The 20,367-nt window shown below is 41.0% G+C and overlaps 1 protein-coding gene across 2 annotated transcripts in view; it reads left to right on the top strand.

Moving 5' to 3' along the window:
- papolg (poly(A) polymerase gamma) overlaps positions 1-18,635 on the top strand; it is a 54,981-nt gene extending 36,346 nt beyond the window's left edge. The window contains exons 16-23 of one of the 2 annotated variants that reach the window (XM_038809191.1): positions 3,583-3,692; positions 14,084-14,205; positions 14,291-14,469; positions 14,553-14,671; positions 14,752-14,972; positions 16,246-16,335; positions 17,250-17,306; positions 17,524-18,635. In XM_038809191.1, the coding sequence (XP_038665119.1) occupies positions 3,583-3,692; positions 14,084-14,205; positions 14,291-14,469; positions 14,553-14,671; positions 14,752-14,972; positions 16,246-16,335; positions 17,250-17,306; positions 17,524-17,622 (997 nt within the window). In that variant the 3' untranslated portion in view covers positions 17,623-18,635. Of the gene's footprint in view, positions 1-3,582; positions 3,693-14,083; positions 14,206-14,290; positions 14,470-14,552; positions 14,672-14,751; positions 14,973-16,245; positions 16,336-17,249 lie in introns of both variants that reach the window. The other variant, XM_038809181.1, reaches the window with a different exon arrangement.
- Positions 18,636-20,367: the final 1,732 nt, after the last annotated feature.

Raw genomic sequence — 20,367 nt, 5'->3', positions numbered from 1 at the left:
GTAGGGATTCTTCAGTAAATTTATAATTTAGCTAGTTTTCAGAATTTCTACAACTGGCTTATACCATTTTTAGTTTAATCCTATATTGGAATGTTTGGAAGAATAGTCCTAACTTGCAATAAAGCAGTATTTTAAAAATGAAATTGTAGGTGATTTAAAATCACTTTCGAGTGATACACAAAATAAGTTGTATCTTTACAGTAACCTCACTGGTTCATATCCATCACATGGTTCTAAAAAGTAAACGGTATACTAATGTCACATGCTTATTATTTAGATTGAATTTCTGTACTTAGTTTGGGACAAAAATTGCTAATGCAGATTAATCATACTGAAGGTGATGACCAAGGAGTTACAAGAATGTGTGCTCAAAATTCTCAGGAACTGAGGTCAAAATTGTGAGTAATCTCAACTAGTGTAGGCTAAAGCAAGAATGATATCTTAGGAAGACTCTCAATAATTCCTCTAGTAGAAGCCCTAAGGTCCAATGCTCTTAAGTCAGAAACAGTATTGTGGGCCATTGGGTAAGCTGCATCAATTAAATTCACCGCCATGGTTAGCAAGTTGATTAGTCTGAAAACGAATCCTGTCCATTGTATTCCTATTAACTTATGAGCAAAATGACCAGTATCAATTTCTAAATTCCAAGTACAATTAAATTTGCTGTCAATCCATCAATATTTTCTAAATAGGTACTGGAGTGATGTAGGGCTATGTGTATAAAGGTAAACAGAAACTAGGCATCTAAAGAAAAGGTTACTCTTCAGAATTTAGCTCAATTATCCATAAAATAAACAGAGTACATATTTTTGCCAAGTGCTTTCTGAAATACAATAATTCTTTACCTCTTAAGCCTTGAGCCTGAACTTTCTGAGCAGTGTCAATGCTGTATGCACTGTCCCTACTCAAGATGGCGCCGGAGTGTGGTGACTCTCTGCAAGATCTCTACCGAGATCCTCTTCCTAATATGTGAAGATTCTCACAACCTGACACTGCTGCACACTTCTTCTGGGATCTCCTGATCCAGAATGTCAAAGAAATGTTCAGCGTTAGCTGGGGAACTCTCATCAGAGCAGAGTAGAGTCAGGAAAAGAGAAAACACTCCCTCCTTTTACAGCTTTAGCTGCTATGTTCGGGTAAGTTTTTAAAGGTTCGGTCTTTCAGTGTGGATGAGGGATTATTAAACAGAGGGTTCAGGTGGAGGGGGGTGGTGGGTGGGTGTGCAAGAGTTGGATTTGGGATTGTTGGCATCCGGTAGATGGGGCTGTCGATTGTGAAGTTGCCTGGGTGTTACACCAGTTTTAAACGATTTGGCATTTCCTGGGTAAGGTAAGTGGCATGGATATGTCCATGGGTCCATGGCAGCATGGGTTTGCTTATCAGATGTTTTTTAAATTACCACAAGTCTGCACATCAGGACTTCCAGTCCAAATGTACTACTTCAGTCATATATGCAGAGACCAAAATATTTGGGCCTTGATTTTAAAGGCTTCATTTAATGCCAGGATTATTGTGTTTCGTTTTTTTCCAGTTCTTTCATGGCATGTGTGTGTCGCTGGCTAGGCCAATATTTACTGCCTATCCCTAATTGCCCTTCTAAAGATGGTGATGAGCTGCTGCTATGAACCTCTGCAGACCATGTGGTGTAGCTACACCCACAGTGCTGTTAGGAGGGAGTTCCAGGGCAAAAGCAAATTATTGCGGATGCTGGAATCTCAAACGCAAGGGAAAATGCTGGAAAATCTCAGCAAGTCTGGCAGCATCTGTAGGGAGAGAAAAGAGCTAACGTTTCGAGTCCGATGACTCTTTGTCAAAGCTAACAGACAGAGAGAGTGGGAAATATTTATACTGTGGAGTGAGAATGAAAGATGAGTCATAGCCACAGAAACCCAGGGAAACCGGGTGCTATTGGCCACAGAAACCAAGGGGAAAGAGTGCTAATGGCAGTCCCCAGAGAGGACAAAAGATGTGAAAGGTCAAACAACAGGGAAACTAACATCAGAGGATGAACTGTAGGTGTGGGGGGAGGGGAAGGGGGAAGCAAAGAGGAGAAAGGTGCAGGAAAGAAAGAAATGGTAAAAGACAGTTAAAATGAAATGAAAACAAATGGGTTGAGGTGGGGCTGATCATCTGAAGTTGTTGAATTCGATGTTCAGGCCGGAAGGATTTTGACCCAGCAACAGTGAAGGAACAATGAAATTTTTCCAAGTTAGAGTGGTGTGTGGCTTGGAAGAGAACTTGCAGGAGATAATGTTCCCATGCATCTGCTGCCTTGTCCTTGAAGACGTGGGTGTGTAAGGTGCTGTTGAAGGATTCTGGTGAGCTGTTGCAGTGCGTATAATAATTGTAGATGGTACACACTGCTGCCTCTGTACATCGATGGGGGAGGGAGTGAATGTTCAAGGTGGTATATGAGGTGCCAATCAAGTGGGCTGCTTTGTCCTGGATGGTGTTGAGTGCTGTTGGAGCTACTGTCATCCAAAACAAGTAGCGAGTATACCATCGCACACTTGATTGTGCCTTCTAGATGGTGGACAAGCTTTAAGGAGTCAGGAGGTAAGTTACTCACTGCAGAATTGCCTGTCTCTAACCTCTAGCCACAGTATTTATATGACTCAACCAATTCCGTTTCTGGTCAATAGTAATCCCTAGAATGTTAGAGGGGGATTCAGCAAAGGTCATGCTGTTAAATCTCATGGGGAGCTTGGCTAGATTCTCCTATGTTGGAGAAGGTCATTATCTGGCATTTGCATGGCAGAAATATTACTTGCCACTTATCAACCCAAACCTGAGTGTTGTCTTGGTGCATATGGACATGGACTGCTTCGATATCTGAGGAGCTGTGAATGATGCCAAAGATTGTGCTGTTATCAATGAACATCCCCACTTCTCACCTTCTGATTGAGGGAAGGTCGTTGATGAAACAGCTGAAGATCATTGGGCCTATGGAACTCTAGCCTGAGGAACTCTGCAGGAGAAAAATAAGACAAAAATGGCCTTTGGATACTAATTGCAAATATCATTGGTAAATGTCATACCAAAGATAGACTCAGTTGAGAAGCAAGCACACCCATTTTGTGATGGCTTTTAAATCCTTTTTCATAATGGCATTATTACAAAGCACTCGAGTATTATACAATATTATCACGTGGAAAGGGGTCTTCAAATAAAGATGTTTGAGAATCACTGTTGTCACCCACAGGCAATGGACCAAGAGCTGGAAAGTTGGGTTGGTCTGCGCGCACATGATAGGCAAATGGCTGCCTCTGTGCTGTTAATTTTCTGTTTCTTTGTGGAAACTCTTCAGTCTGATTGGTTGTTTAGCCTTAAGAGGACATTACTGTTGCTGAATTCCATGAGCTGATGCCAGAATGAAATTAACATCTTCAAAGGTGAAAATTGCACCACCGATACCGCTGAATTTAGGTTTTGTTTGTGTCAAATTGAGTGACAAATGTTGTAATTTTACAGCTGATTGCAAAATCTGCCCCAAGTATCTTACCTTTTTAAACATAGTGACATAACGGCATCAATAATTAAGTACCTTCTGAAAAGTTGTTTTTTTTCCCCCCCATTCTTTAGGGATGATTATGTTACCATCTGGTTTATTGGAATCATTTTTAAGAAAGTGGAAAATGCAGAAAGTGTAAACATTGATCTGACACAAGATATTCAATTATTCACTGATACAGGTAAAAAGGTTATTCGTTAATTTGATCTACTCACTAGTGTCTTTGGCTTCATATGTGAATTAGTATTTAGTTCTAAAGTTCTTGGGATTTACTAGGCCGAGAAAAGATCTTATAATTAGCAGATTTGTGGTACTCGTGCAAAAATAGGGTGCATGGACAAATTTTGACATTTTCTAAAAATTGCAGCCTGAATTTGTATGACTTCTTTGTACTTTCTAACTCAAATTCTTGGCGTCTTTATAGTTCAACTCTTGAAATTTGCACAATGCTGTCCATGCTATCTCCAGAAACTATTATTTAACCTACTATAAATTGTGTACCTTGTGTAGCCCTAAAATGTATTTTCCTTTCATGTACTTTATGATCTGTTTGAGCTGCTCACAGAAAAATACTTCTCACTGCACCTCGGCACACATGACAATAAACAAATCCAATCTATTCTCTCCAAGAACTAATTTCAGACTCTTTTCTCTTGCTATAATGCTCTCAATGTCTACATTTCATATTTTTATCATCTTGTATAAGGAAAATGCCTAATCTGTTTTGCAGCACACTGTGGTTAGTAGCTCCCATGTCAACCTGCTATTTTTATACACCTCCAATGATGTTGTGGAAAAAGATACTATTCAAAAATGTCTTGAACTGAAACAAATAAATATAGAAACGCAGAATTCCTACAGTGCAGAAGGAGCCATTCAGCCCATCAGGTCTGCACCGACCCTCTGAAATAGCACTCCTACCTAGGCCTGCTCCCCCGCGCTATCCCCATAACCCCACCTAATCTGCACATCTTTGGGCGCTAGGGCAATTTTGCATGACCAATCCACCTAACCTGTTATTGGTCAAATTGCAATGTTCTGGGTCACTTTGCAGGGAAAGGATTTGAATTTCTTCCTCTAACATTCGCTTTCTAGTTTTATCTTGAAGTGAGTAGCATTTCTTTTTCCTTCGTACTAGGATTTGTATTTCTGATTTACATCTTGCATGATAGTCTTTGCTGTGAAAACTGGTTTTAAAAAGTGAAGCAGATCCTAATTTAGATCTAAATTGAAGGTTCTTTGCATCACTGTTAGACCCCTAAATAGTTAAGCAATGTACCCTAATTTTAGACCTGGTAATTTCTCGTATAGAAGTAAATTTCCACCCAGGAAGCTGCTCTGAAACTGAAAGACACAGTACCTTTATAGCTGTAGGAGGCAATCTCGTATGAAGGTAAAATAAACTGTTTAAATGTGGGCAAGGAGATTCTTCAATGCCGGTCCAATGTACAATTATGTACTGCATCAGGGGATAATAGGACGATCAGTAACCATGTTAAATCCTGCAGGCTTTCTAAACAAGAATAGTTTACGGTCTAGTCCAAGTATGACATTTCAGGAAACCAGGTAAGTGGTTGGTGAATATTTTGCTTGTTTATCATTTAAGAATTGGTACAATTTATTGGTAACTAAGGTTTTAGTAGTATGTTTTTATAGTAGCATCAGTAAAGCTTATTGGGGGTAATTGGGTTTATTTTTTTTTTTAAATTAGAGTACCCAATTCATTTTTTCCAATTAAGGGGCAATTTGGCATGGCCAATCCACCTAGCCTGCACATCTTTGGGTTGTGGGGGCGAAACCCACACAAACACAGGGAGAATGTGCAAACTCCACACGGACAGTGACCCAGAGCCGGGATCAAACCTGGGACCTCGGCGCCGTGAGGCAGCAATGCTAACCACTGCCACCATGCTGGCCGTAATAAGGTTTATTAAAATTAATTGAAAAAATAATTAACACAGTTGCATATACAGCTCAATTGTAGAAAAAACACATTTTACATAACCCTTAAGTAACTAGTAGGAGAAGATGATTGGTGAGTCAAGTTTACTTTACTTTCTAGCCACCAGTTTATAGTAAATAGCCCAAACGTCTAAAAGTTGATGTGTGGGCAGGGGAGTGGGCCTAGTTCGGATGCTCTTTTGGAAAGCTGGTGTAGACTCGATGGGCCAAATGGCCTCCTTCTGCAGTGTAGGGAGTCAGAGTAAGCGTAAGGTATGGCAGGGCAGCGCAGTGTGTGGGAATTATGGACACTTCATGTGCCCTAGACGAGCACAAAGTGTCACTGGGTGCAGAAACATCGGCTCCGGGGTTTGGAACTAGGGCAGCAGCTGGAGTCACTGTGGTGTATCCTCAACACTAAGGGCCATGTGGCTAGATGTTTACGGAGTGATCACAGCACATGTTAGGAGCATGCAGGCAGAAAGGGAACGTGTGACCACCAGAAAGTCTAGTAGGACCTAGCAGGTAATGTAGGAGTCCTGAATCTATCTCACTCGAGAACCAGTTTTTCTATTTTGGAAGCCAGTGAAAGTGATGTTTCCTCCAGTGCAGTTAGAGCCTTCTTTGGGGCACCACAGGTGACTCGGCTGCATAGGCAGAAGAAAACGGAAGAGGAATAGTGGTAGGAATTTGATAGTCAGGGGAACAGCCAGGTGTTTATGCAGGTGTGAATCCGGGATGGTACGTTGACTGCCACGACCAAGGATATCACAGAAGGGCTGAGGACATTCTTTAAGGTGAACAGCCAGAGGTGATGGTTCACATTGGTACCATCAATGTGAGTAGAAAGAGTCATGTGTTCCTGATGGCAGATTTTAAGGAACTAGGTAAGACACTAAAAAGACAGACCTCTGAAATAGTAATCTCCAGATTAGAGTGCCACATGCTACTGAGCATAGAAATAGAAAGTTAGAGCTGATGAAAGCATGACTGGAGAGATGGTGTAGGAGGTAGGAGTTCAGATTCTGGGGCATTAGGACCAGTTCTGGGTTGAGGTGAATGGTTTGGTTTGAACCTCAATGGTTCAAGACTAATATCCTTGCTGGGAGGTTTGCTTGGTGCTGTTTGGAAGGGTTTAAACTAGTTTGACAGGGCAATGGAAACCTGAGGGTAGACTTGAGGCAAATCAAAAATGGTAATTTAAGACAGAAAACCAGTGAACGTGTTTGGAGGCAGAGGAAGCAAAAGCTAGGCAATAGAGTTCGGTCGTGCTCAAGGGTATATACTTGGGTTCTTGCATTACCCTTGCATTAAGGGTAATGCAAATAATTCAGGCGAGCAGAGGACACAGATCGAAGTGTGGCAGTATGATATCTGTTACAAAAACATGACTTAAAAACATGGGGCAGCACGGTAGCATTGTGGATAGCACAATTGCTTCACAGCTCCAGGGTCCCAGGTTCGAATCCGGCTTGGGTCAATGTCTGTGCAGAGTCTGCACATCTTCCCCGTGTGTGCGTGGGTTTCCTCCGGGTGCTCCGGTTTCCTCCCACAGTCCAAAGATGTGAGGTTAAGTGGATTGGCCATGATAAATTGCCCTTGGTGTCCAAAATTGCCCTTAGTGTTGGGTAGGGTTACTGGGTAATGGGGATAGGGTGGAGGTGTTGACCTTGGGTAGGGTGCTCTTTCCAGGAGCCGGTGCAGACTCGATGGGCCGAATGGCCCCCTTCTGCACTGTAAATTCTATGATAAAGATGGACAGGAATGGCAGCTCAACATTCCTTCTAACAGGGTTTTCAGACGAGCGAGGGGATAAAAAGAGACGAGGTGGTAATTATGGTAAGAAAACAAATTTCAGCTGTATGGTGGAATGATATGTTAGAAGAATCATTTGAGGCCATATGGATTGAGCTTCCGAACAAAAGAGGGTAGTCACGTTACTAGAAGCGTACTATAGACCACAAACAGTCAGAGGGACATAGAAGAGAAAATATGCCTCATGCGAAATGCAGAAACAATGGGGCAGCAATAGTAGGGAATTTAACTGGAATCATTTTAGTATGAAAAGAATGGAGGGAGCAGAGTTCTTGAGATACATTCAGGAGAAGCTTTGGCCAGTATGAAGCAAGTCCAACGAAATGGGTGCAGCTCTGGACTTAGTTTTAGGAAATGAAGCTAGGCAGCTGGAAAGAGTGACAGTGAGAAAGCATTTTGGTGGTAATGGTCGTAATGGGTAGCACAGTGATTAGCACTGTTGCTTCACAGCACCAGTGTCCCAGGTTTGATTCCCGGCTTGGGTCACTGCGGAGTCTGCATGTTCTCCCTGTGTCTGCGTGGGTATCCTCCCGGGCACTCCAGTTTCCACCTATAAGTCCCGAAAGACGTGCTGTTAGATGAATTGGACATTCTGAATTCTCCTTCCGTGTACTCGAGCAGGCGCTGCAATGTGGCAACTAGGGGCTTTTCACAGTAACTTCATTGCAGTGTTAATGTAAGCCTACTTGTGACATAAAGATTATTAATTCAGTTTTAACATAATTATGGGAAAGGGCAAGGATGGAACAGGAGAGTTCTAAATTGGAGCTAAACCAATTTTAATAACCTGAGTGATTTAATGAAAGTGGACTGGAACCAGGTACTTGAAGGTAAATCTGTGTCAGAGCAGTGGCAGAGATTCAAGGCTTTAGTGTGGACATGTTCCCTCAAAAACACATGGGTGGGTGGGACATCTGAATCTAGAGCCCCCTATTTCCAAGTTAGGATGGCTCGAAGGGGAGCATCACTGCATTTGGGCATGTCTGTCTTTGCAAAAGATGGGGACAATGGAGACATTGTATTTATGGAGGGGAAGTGTGAAGTATAGAACGTGATAAACACCGTGAGGAAGTGTTAAGGGGATTAGTATCCTTGAGTTAATAAATCATCAGGGCTGCTTGAAATGTAACACAGACTCTTAACAGAAGAAGCTTGGGAGGAAATACCATAATTTTCCAGTCCTCAATGCAGGTGTGGTGCCAGAGGATTGGAGATCTACTACGGTACATTTGTTTAAAAAGGGAACATTGGGTAGACTGAATAATTAAACGCCAGTCAGTCTGAACTCGCTGGTGGGTAAATTATTGGAATCAATTAAGAGGCATAGGATAAACTGCTGCTTCGCACGACACTGATTAATCAAGGGCAGTCTTAAAATTAAGGGAAGGTCGTGTCTCATAAATTTGATTGAATTTTTTGAGGAGGCTTAGAGTAAATTTTTATTTTATTATTCGTTCATGGGACACTAGTTGCAGACTGTGCCAGCATTTATTGCCCATCCCTAATTTCTCTTGAGGGGGCAGTTAAGAGTCAGCCAGATTGCTGTGGGTCTGGAGTCGTGTGTAGGCCAGACCAGGTGAGGACGGCAGATTTCCTTCCCTCAAGGACATTAGTGAACCGGGGGGGATTTTACGACAATGGTTGATGTGGCCTGCATGGATTTTAGCTACATTTTTTACAAGATCTCACATGGCAGACTGGTTTTAAAAAAAAAATGAAAGCCCATGGGATCTAAGAGAATGTAGCAAGCTGGAAACAAAATTGTCTCAGTGGCAGAAAACAGAGTGAAGGGTTTTTTTGTGACTGGAAGGCTGTTTCTACTTGGGTTCTGTAGGGCTCATCGAGTCCCCTGCTTTTTGTGGTGTATATAGTAATGGTTTGGACATAAATGTAGGGGGAATAATCAAGAAGTTTGCTGATTTTACACAACTTCCTGCAGTATACATCTATCCTCACACAGCAGGCAACTTATCAATGGATGGTCAGGTAGGCAGAAATGGAATTCAAGAGAAATGTGAGGCGATGGGGAGGCCAGACTAGGCAAGGGAATATGCAATAAATGGGAGGATACTGAGAGGTGTAGTGGAACTGAGAACTTTGGGTGAATACCACAGATCCCTCAATATAGCAGGACCAGTCAATAAGGTGGTTTACGAAGGCATGTGGAAACCTTTCATTTATTGGCCGAGACATGAGAGTATAAGAGCAGGGAGGTTTTATTGGCCAGACATAGAATATAAGAGCAGGGAGGTTTTATTGGCCAGACATAGAATATAAGAGCAGGGAGGTTTTATTGGCCCGACAGAATATAAGAGCAGGGAGGTTTTATTGGCCAAGACAGAATACAAGAGCAGTGAGGTTATGCTCAAACTATATAAAACATTGATTCAGCCACAACTTAAGTACTGTGTGCAGTTCTGGTCTCTTTACTATGCAAATATGCAATTGAATAGAGAGGGCACAGAGGAGATTTGAGAATGTTGCCAGGATGGGAAAATTGCAGCTGTGAAGAAAGATTGCGTAGGTTGAAGTTGTTGTTCTCGGAATAGAAGAGGCTGAGGGGAAATTTGATTGTCCTGTACAAAATTGAGGGGCCAAGATAGTGGATGGGAAGGACCTATTTACTTTATATCTATGCCCCTTACCAGCCTCCCCGGACAGGCGCTGGAATGTGGCGACTAGGGGCTTTTCACAGTAACTTCATTGAAGCCTACTCGTGACAAGCCATTTTCATTTCATTTCATTTCATCACTGACCTCTCTGCTGAAGTGATTGCCCCTCTGATTTTTCTACAATGAGAATTTTTTTTTTTTTTTCTTTACTAAGTGGGATCTGGAACTCACTGCCTGAAAGGGTAGTAGAGGCAGAAACCCTCAACTAATTTCAAAGATGTGAGAAAACACGCCCGAGGTGCAGCCGCTGCAGGGTTTTGGACCAAATGCTTGAAAGTGGGATTAGGCTGGGTGGCTCATCTTCCTGCTGATGCAAACATGATGGGCCAAGTAGCCTCTTTCTGTGCAGTAAACCCCAGTAAGCATTGTGCTAATCTCTTGCTTTCATGTCATATCACTAACCTAGAACAGAGAGTGCTTAATCTTTTCAAAGTTCCCAGCAGTGGTTAACAGCATAACTCGAATTGGCAGTTAAAGTTGATCAACTTGATAGCTTGCATCACCTAACTTGCGCAAAAGTTTAGCTATTATGACTAATACTGAAAGGATAGAAAGTTAAGATAGAAAATTTGTCGTCTGGAGGAGCAAAAATTGATTGGCCACAATAAAAATCATTTTGAATAAAAAGCTGTCTGAGGAATTCATGGGTGGATCAAAATATCCGCACAGAATGCTCCAAGCAAGCTATTGCACCACATTTGTCTACAGTTACTGATATTTCATAGAACCACAGACTCCTAAAGTGCAAATTGCTTAATTTAGCACTACTGCCTCAACGTCAGGGACCTGGGTTCAATTCTGAACTTGGGTGACTGTCTGTGTGGAGTTTGCCTGTGGGTTTCCTCCAAGTGCTCCAGTTTCCTCCCGCAGTCCAAAGATGTGCACATAGGGTGGATTGGCCATACTAAATTGCCCCTTAGTTTCCAAAATTGTGTCGGTTAGGAATGATGGGAGTATTGTTGAAGCAGTAGCTTTAAAGCGGAATCTGATCAAATTTTGAAAAACAATACCGCAGATGCTGGAAATCTGAAATACATTGGGAAGAAACACAAACTGCGTGACTGCTTTGGAGCACTCCTCCATTCGGTCTGTAAGCCCAAGCTTCCAATGGAGCCTGTCATTTTAATTCTTCACCTTGCTCTCACGCTGACAGCTCCGTCCTTGGCCTGCTACTTTAGAACATAGAAAAATACAGCACAGGACAGGCCCTTTGGCCCACGATGTTGTGCCGAAGATTAATCATAGATTATCATAGAATTTACATTGCAGAAGGAGGCCATTCGGCCCATCGAGTCTGCACCAGCTCTTGGAAAGAGCACCCTACCCAAGGTCAACACCTCCACCCTATCCCCATTACCCAATAACCCCACCCAACACTAAGGGCAATTTTGGACACTAAGGGCAATTTATTATGTCCAATGCACCTAACCTGCACATCTTTGGACTGGGAGGAAACCGGAGGAAACCCACGCACACACTGGGAGGGTGTGCAGACTCCGCACAGATAGTGACCCAAGCCGGAATCAAACCTGGGACCCTGGAGCTGTGAAGCAATTGTGCTATCCACAATGCTACCGTGCTGTCCTTAAGAACAAATTAATCTACACTATTATTCTCCCGTAATCCATGTACCTATCCAATAGCCGCTTGAAGGTCCCTAATGTTTCGACTCAACTACTTCCACAGGCAGTGCATTCCAGGGTAAAGAACCTACCTCTGACATCCCCCCTATATCTTCCACCATTCACCTTAAATTTATGTCCCCTTGTAATGGTTTGTTCCACCCAGGGAAAAAGTATCTGACTGTCTACTCTATCTATTCCCCTGATCATCTTATAAAACCTCTATCGTCGCCCCTCATCCTTCTCCGTTCTAATGAGACAAGGCCCAGCACCTTCAACCTTTCCTCGTAAGACCTACTCTCCATTCCAGGCAACATCCTGGTAAATCTCCTTTGCACCTTTTCCAAAGCTTCCACATTCTTCCTAAAATGAGGCGACCAGAAATGCGCACGGTATTCTAAATGTGGCCTTTACAAGGTTTTGTACAGCTGCATCATCACCTTACGGCTCTTAAATTCAATCCCTCTGCTAATGAACGCTAGCACACCATAGGCCTTCTTCACAGCTCTATCCACTTGAGTGGCAACTTTCAAAGATCTATGAACATAGACCCCAAGATCTCTCTACTTCTCCACATTGCCAAGAACCCTACCGTTAACCCTGTATTCCACATTCATATTTGTCCTTCCAAAATGGACAACCTCTCACTTTTCAGGGTTAAACTCCACCTGCCACTTCTCAGCCCAGCTCTGCATCCTATCTATGTCTCTTTGCAGCCGGCAACAGCCCTCCTCACTATCCACAACTCCACCAATCTTCATATCGTCTGCAAATTTACTGACCCACCCTTCAACTCCCTCATCCAAGTCATTAATGAAAATCGCAAACAGCAGAGGACCCAGAACTGATCCCTGCTGTACGCTTATGTACCAGTTAAACTCAGTGCAGGCTTGAGGAACAGTACCTCATCTTTCAATTAGACGATTTATAGTCTTCCGGACTTAATATTCAATTTAACAATTTCAGACAGTGAATTCTGTCCCATTGTGTTGTTCCCTTTTCTTTACATGGTTTGTCCCTTATTTTTGCTTTCTGATATGGCACACCCGCTCAAGGTGCAACTTTTTTTTTTTGTTTTGTTTCTTGTCCCACCATCACACCTTTGGTCCTTGAAGATTTACTCTGTAGGCAGATGTTCCTGATCTGAGTATTTCCAGTATTTTCTGTTTTTATTTCTGATTAGAATGTGTATATTTAAATGGCAGAGCAGGGTGGACACTCGTTAGAGAATTTGCTTAATTAAATACTGGTAACTGCAGAAAACATAATTGGAGAGATTATATAAGAGTCTTAACTAACAGCAGGTTTCTGAATGTCTAATCATACTTGCGTAGCATGGCAATAGCTTGTTCTGCGTTAAACGTTCCAATGCAAGATGTATAGCTGGAGCCCATAGACAGAATTTGCTTAATTTAGCACTGCTGCCTCACAACGCCAGGGACCTGGGTTCAATTCTGGCCTTGGGTGACTGTCTGTGTGGAGTTTGCACTGTGTGGAGTTTGCACTTTCACCCTGTGCCTGTGTCCAAGTGCTCCGGTTTCCTCCCACAGTCCAAAGATGTGCACGTTGGGTGGATTGGCCATGCTAAATTGCCCCTTAGTTTCCAAAATTGTGTCGGTTAGATGGAGTGAGGATCCGGTGATAGAGTGGGGGAGTGGGCCTTGGTACGGTGCTCTTTGAGAGGGTCATGCAGACCTGATGGGCCAAATGGCCTCCTCCTGCAGACTGAGTCTGTGGTTCTATGAAATATCAGTAACTAGGCAAATGTAGTGCAATAGCTTGCTGGTAGCGTTCTGTGTGGATATTTTGGATTGGTCCTGATTTTAAAGTGCAATTTTTGCTCTTACCCTAGCATAGAAGCATGAAGATTTGACTTGCCCAATAGTAAACATTGCACTACTGTTGTAGATTGGCTATATGTCTCCAATGCTAGGAAGGTGCATTTTGAAATGGAATAGTACTCTTTTTCAGTTATCATTGAACGGAAAACAGAGATGGAATGCAGAGGGACCGAGAAATTATTTATTAAAAATATTGTCACTGGTGTTTCACTTGCTATAAAAGAATGCATCCCCAAATTCAGCATGAGGAATACCATTGATTAATACATTTGTTTGGAGAGAGGAATACAGGGTGCCAATTTGAACATTGATTTGTAACGGCTTTGAATATAAGCTTGCCCAGGACTGCCTAGAATTATTAGATTTGAAACATTTAACACCGTTTCCCCCTCCACAGGTGCTGCCAGACCTGCTGAGTTTTTTTTCCCACAACTTTTTTATTTCTGGAATTAGACTCTCTCCCATTTTGTAGTACTAGACAAGATTGCACGTTAATCACCAAAACAAGATTCTGGACAGTATACTTAAATTGCAGTACACTACTAGAATTTCTTTCAAAGTAAAATCACTACACTGGATTCTAACCATATTGTTAGTTTAGGTATGTTATCATTAAACTCTACAAATCATCTTTTTTTACTTTTTGCGCTTGCCTGGAAACAATTCTGATTTATATTGCAGTTTACAGACAAGCAAACAACATTAACATGCTGAAGGAGAAAATGAGAATTGAAGCTACGCATGTCAAAAAGAAGCAGCTCCATCAGTATTTGCCAGCTGAAATCCTGCAGAAAAGAAAGAAGGTAAACGTGAAGCACTGCATTGAACTTATTCAGCATTTTACCTTTGATTGGATTTTTTAAAAGTCTCATTCTGTTTCCTTTCCAGCAAAGCATACCTGATGTTAATCGGAACTCTTCTGGGAATGGTGGTAATCTAAATCGCACTTCTTTGGAAGGAAGTCCTTTGGACAGTTCGAGGGATACTGATGTTGGCACTCCTCTTGGTTCTCCACTGTTACAAAAATCTTCCACATCAAATATCATGGGAACAGAGGACTTGCAAAAGTATGTAAAACTTAATGTGGAGTACGTTGGTATTCTGCGTTATAACTTTGCAACATTGAAGACTTTCCATTTTTCTTTACTAGGAACAGTATTTCACCTGGAAATGTGCAATTTTCAGATGTAACAAAACTAATGCCAAGTGAGAGTGATTCTCCAGAAATGCTGCTTGGCCAAGCAAAGTCCAGACCTGTTATTAGTGCAAGTATGTCAACTTCTCTTAACTGATTTGCAAGACTGCAGGTTGTGACTTCACAGATGTAAATTGTGAACATTTCCTTGCAGAGAATGATCTGATTTCCATGACAAATCCCACACCTCAAGCACTGTGTACCATTCCCACTGTTGTTGGGCGTAGTGTAATTCCTCGTTTGACATCTCCTCCATGTAACCAGCCACTACCAAATGGGACCAAGCTAAATCCTAGCCCAAACAGCTCTTCATCGAAAAGATCTCATTCACCTACTTTGGAAGAATCGCCAAAACGGCTTAAAGACCTCCCATTGGTAAATACCAACAAGGTTTTGTTTTTAAGCTGAAACTAACTTGTGGTCAGTCATTGTTTATTTGCCTTTCAATTAAATTGAATTAATTTACTACCAACTTTTAGCATCTGCATGGAGGAATGTTCTTTTACAAATCTATAGAATTGTCAAAATTGCTATGACCCCTGTCGCATCCCTTCCTCATTCTCCTCCACATTTGGGGTTTACAAGTCATTTTACGTTTTTTCTATTGACTGCTTGCTACAAACTTTAAATAGACATCACACTAAGTGCTCTTAAATGATTTATGTTGAGCGCCACATTGGAAGAACTGTGATTTATAGCTACCAAATTGACACTGAGATGGCAGCTGCTTTTAATTAAGAGCATTGGTCTTTATGACAATGCAAAGTAACTTGCTGCTTGGGGGGGAAGTTCTTAAGTTCCAGTGATTCATGCATTTGGGGCAGTAATTGTGCATAATGGATATAAATGCAATTTATAACGCTTGGTAGGTGAGTCGTTTAAGTATATATCTTTTTATCCTCATCGCTTGTCCATGCTGGAAAGGCCGTATTTATTGCCCAAGCCTATTTCCTTCATGCACTTGACGTGGGCCTTGTTTGAACTGCTGTGGCACAAATACTCTTGTAATGCTGATGATGAAGGAATTGTAGGACCCAGTGACTGAAGGAATAGTGATGCGTGTCAAGGTTAACATAGTCTCTCACTTTGAGGTGATGACATTGCTGCTCTAGTCCGTCTCGGTCAAAAAAATAATTTCAGGTGAGGGCTTTGTGTAGTCAAAGTAAGCTCGATAAGTTGCAGAAGTGCATTCTGTAGATAGTCTTCAGTGCAACCACAGTGATGAAGAGAGTGGATATTAAACCGGAGGTATTGAGCTGTGTTTGCATCCAAGTGGTGTATGTTCTATCGAACTCCAGCCTGAGCCTCATTGATTGCAAATCAATCTCCAATGCTAAAAATCAAATCCTCACTTGGTAGAGATTGTGGTGCACAACAGAAGCTTCATGGAGGCTACGTTATTTTCTTTGTAATGCGCATATTGCAAGAATATTTTTCTTCTGCAATAATAGGATGACGTTCACCTTCAACAATATTTTCTTTTCAAAACAAAATTGGGGCATGTTCTTCCAAGAGCCACAGTTGGTATTAGCACTGTTGGGCTTTTTAAATGTTGCATATTTTAATCTAGCTCTAGATTAAATTTAAATATTTATTGCATTAATAATATTCCGGGATGTTGTTTCAATGTACTTTCCTGTCCTTGCAGATGTGCGCCATTGAGCCAGATGATTCTGCTTTTAAGCAACCTTATTCGTCAAATGAAGAGGATGGACAGAAACCTCAGAAAGATGGACAGGTAGTGGTAACTACAGCTGAAGGTTGGCGAGGGAGTTCATCGCGACTGTGGGTGTTCATTTCTTACTAGTTAAAAGGGATTATTCACTTGTATCTAAGACAGCAGTTTTACCCTTAAACTGGTGAACCTGTCAGTAAATATCAGTTCAGTATTCTATAGTTCTCTACACAACTATTAAAGTCCTCTCCCCAGCTTATTACTCCGAGCTGCTTATTCAGTCCAATGTTTGTTAACAGTTAATTTTAATTATTTGAATGAATTTAAATATATATTTATCGTCCTGCCTGTGTAGAATATTCCTGAAGACACTGTGTTGGCAAGAGCTATGATGCAGTGTTTGTGTCCATTCACAATACACGGTAGCTATAGAAATGGTAGTCTTCTGCATGAAAGTTTGCAAGATGTTGCTCTTGTAATCTTGTTTTATGTGCTGCATTTTACAGTCTGTACCATAATGTTCTAGACTACATAAATTATTGTGCAAGATATAAAGAACCATGTTGCAGCTTTAAATTTAATTTCAGTGTTAGTACTAGTGTATCAGCAAGAATTAAGTGACATTTATGTACACATTTTTCTGTTGCTGCTCTCTTCCCCTATAGGGAAATGTTTGTTGTAGTTCAGCATTTAACCTGTTGTCACAGCTGACATCAATCTGAGTGATACAACAAATAGCTGGAATACTTTGGATGCATCTGTGGATGTTCAGCTCCCTTACAATGTCTGGTTCAATATTTTGCCATTTCAAGTAATAGTATCAGGACACTGAAAGTAGTAAATTTGTTTTAAAACAATCAAAGTAGATGGAAACAAAGTTAATGAAATTTACACGTTTTATGTAGTGGGGGGAGGGGTTTCACCTATCTGAAATTTGTTTTGCTTCAATTGATTAAATTGTTGTCTGTATGTAACAGGACAACCACGGAGAAGTGAAATCCATGCCCATTCCAACAATTGATACAAGATCACAGGTACTACCCATTAAATCTCTTTTTTCACAGGAAACGATGATTCTACGAGTTAATGTCTGCACTCAAAAACTTTCTGAAGATTCTTTAAGGGAGCTAGAATGATTTTCACTCTTTTAAGTTTAAAAAAAAACCTCTTGTACTTCTAGAACTCACCTTTAACAAGTGCAATTTAACATGCTTCTTTCTGTCCTTGTTTTGGTGCTGCTTTTTTTTACAGAGACTACCTAGCAAGGAACTTCCAGATGCATCTTCTCCAGTCCCCACGAGTAGCATACGTGTCATAAAAAATTCCATCAGACTAACCCTTAATCGGTAGCAACTCTATCTTGTCAGGTAAATGTAATTTGTAATTCTTAAACCATTCAAGCATGTTGTGTTTTGTTTAAAATTTACCCTGCAGTGAAAAGTGGAGCACTCCAATGTAATTGTTACCCTGACTTGGTGTTGAAGCCAGGAGGTGGGTTGGGCAAATTACTCCACTACACATTTTGCAGACCAGATGCTAGAAATACCAGAAGTATGTTTTGGTTTACACTTCAAAAGTATATATGGACTGGTGACTGACTCTGCTGGCTAACCAATATCCATAAACCTGAGGCCTTTTTTTTAGAAAATGAGAGAGGTGAAAATTGAAGCCTTAAATGGATAGAATAGCTTCTGGCCTTGTAGATCAACCAGTGTCCCTGGACACATATTTGTCTCTTTGCCCTGAATTATGCATTGTATGTGTGTAAATACTTGTGAACAGCCTTTTATTGAAAGAAAAATCAGTATTGCATTGACAGTTCTTTTCTGAAGGCTGATATGTAATTTTAATAATTGTAAAATAACAAAAAAAACTTGTCCTGTGATGTATTTTTATGTTAACCACCCCTCCCCCACCACCACCGCCATTGTTTTGTGTATATAACAAAAAACAAAAAATCTGTAGTCTATTTTAGTTATTGGTATAGGGATTGAGGTTAAAAGTTGCATCACTATTCAGGAAAGCATTTACAGGCAATTGTTTTTGATTATTTCTAATGGCCAATGACAAGTCTGTTGATTTTTCTAGAGTGTGCGTTTGTGTGTGAGGTGTGTGTGTGTGTGTGTGTGTATGTGTATATAGCACTGCATATAAATATCTACAAAGCAGAATGAAAAGTATATTAATTGCCTAAAAATGTCTGTTTTTCTGCTGTAACTTCATTGCCACTGTGATTTACATTTTCCAGTGCATTCAGTTGATTGTTTTGTAGGCCTAAAATCCATATGTATTTGAAAGAATATTTTTGTATTTACTGTATATAAGAAAAAACTTAAAGAGTAAAAAAAATCTTTAAACTCTGAGTATGTGTCTTGTATTACAAAATTTAGTCAAACTGAGCTTGCTGTGGAAAGTTAAACCTCTGATTTAGATGGTTAAAATTTGAATCCATATCTCCACTGACATTCTCTCTGGTTTGTATGATCACGGTTTTGGGATTTGGAAGGTTGCTGTCCCTAAACAAGCATCCAACACAGACCGTTTTAATAATAAAAACAGAAAATGATGAAAAAACTCAGCAGATCTGACATCATATACAGAAACAGCATTAACATTTCAAGTCCATATGATGACTCTTCAGAGGAGGTTTCCATTGCTGCTCGACATGCCATTTTGTGGAGTTAAGATAGTAGCTGGCATCTGAGGACTGTTGACCTGTTCGGGATATCATGCAATCTTGGATTATTCAAATAAAATACAAATCGAGTGGTGGACAAATTTATACTGAGGTAATATTCTTACCAATGCATTTACCTATTGAAAAGTGAACAATTTTTATGTGGTTTACTTTTTTTCCATTTAATGGCTAAAAGTTCCAGATTGCAGGGACAGCCAGGTGAATTACTTAAACTGATACCACAGAACATTGGCTGTGAAATCAAAGAGCCTGCACCACCTGATTTTCTCATCCATTCTGTATTGTGATACTATGGTCACTGCCCTCCAAATATACCTCATTCCTCAAAACTAGATCTAACAATGTCCTTTCTTATTGGATTGGAAACTTGATGTCAAAGTTCTCCTGAACACAAACTGGAATGTTTTGCCTCTTTGCCCTTTGCATGATAGACTGACCGTGGAATCAACTCTGTGCAGACTTAACGGGCATCATGCCACCTACTAGCACATTGACTCCCTATGTGGAAAAATCTCTAGACAATTGATCACAAAATGGAATCCAATAGACAAGGAGTCTTCAAGGTAGTGGGGTAACGGGTGGTAATGAAAATTTTTAACCCACAATCTGGTAGGTTTCAGTCAGGTTGAGATGCAAATATATATATTTTTAAAATCACCAACTACCCACCCACATCTGGTTGTAATGGAGTCATGATGGTGTACAGGCAACCCACCAAAACACTTAGATTGCTGACCGCTCCTCCAGACTCCCTACTTGCTTCTGAGCTGTGATCTTCGGAGTTGAACCTGTCATTTCGATTGGGTTCCAGGAAGGGAATTCTGGCAGGAGGAAAGAAAAAGCAAAACACGGATGTCAAAACTCCACAGCATGTCAGGAACCACAACTCTGTGTGTGTGTGTCTCTCTCGCGTGCCCCGGGAAAACCTTCCCCGTTTCAAAACTGGGACCAAAGCTGTTGGCCACGGTAATTTGGACATTCTGAATTCTCCCCGTACCCGAACAAGCGCCGGAATGTGGCGACTAGGGGCTTTTCACTGTAACTTCATTGCGGTGTTAATGTAAGCCTATTTGTGACGGTGAAGTTTATTTTTTAAAAGCTGTGACTGGCAAAGATAAGCTAGCTGCTAATTGTGCTGTTCTTGTTGGGAAAGGAGAGAGAGATGGAAGTATACAAATGTTAAAGGGAAATGCTCACCAACTAGCAGAAATATATAGAGGAACAGATTTGCAAGGAAATTGGAGAAGTGCAAGCATTAGAGAGTAGTTATAACCTTTTACTATCCCAGTCTATATTAGGATAATCATGTATGGGGCAAAGAGAGGCAAAACATTCTAGTGCATGTTCAGGACAACTTTTACATCAAGTTTCCAATCCAATAAGAAAGGAGACATTGT

This window comes from Scyliorhinus canicula, chromosome 1 (assembly GCF_902713615.1).
Source record: "Scyliorhinus canicula chromosome 1, sScyCan1.1, whole genome shotgun sequence".
NCBI lineage: Eukaryota > Metazoa > Chordata > Chondrichthyes > Carcharhiniformes > Scyliorhinidae > Scyliorhinus > Scyliorhinus canicula.
This window is presented reverse-complemented; position numbering and strand designations above follow the sequence as displayed.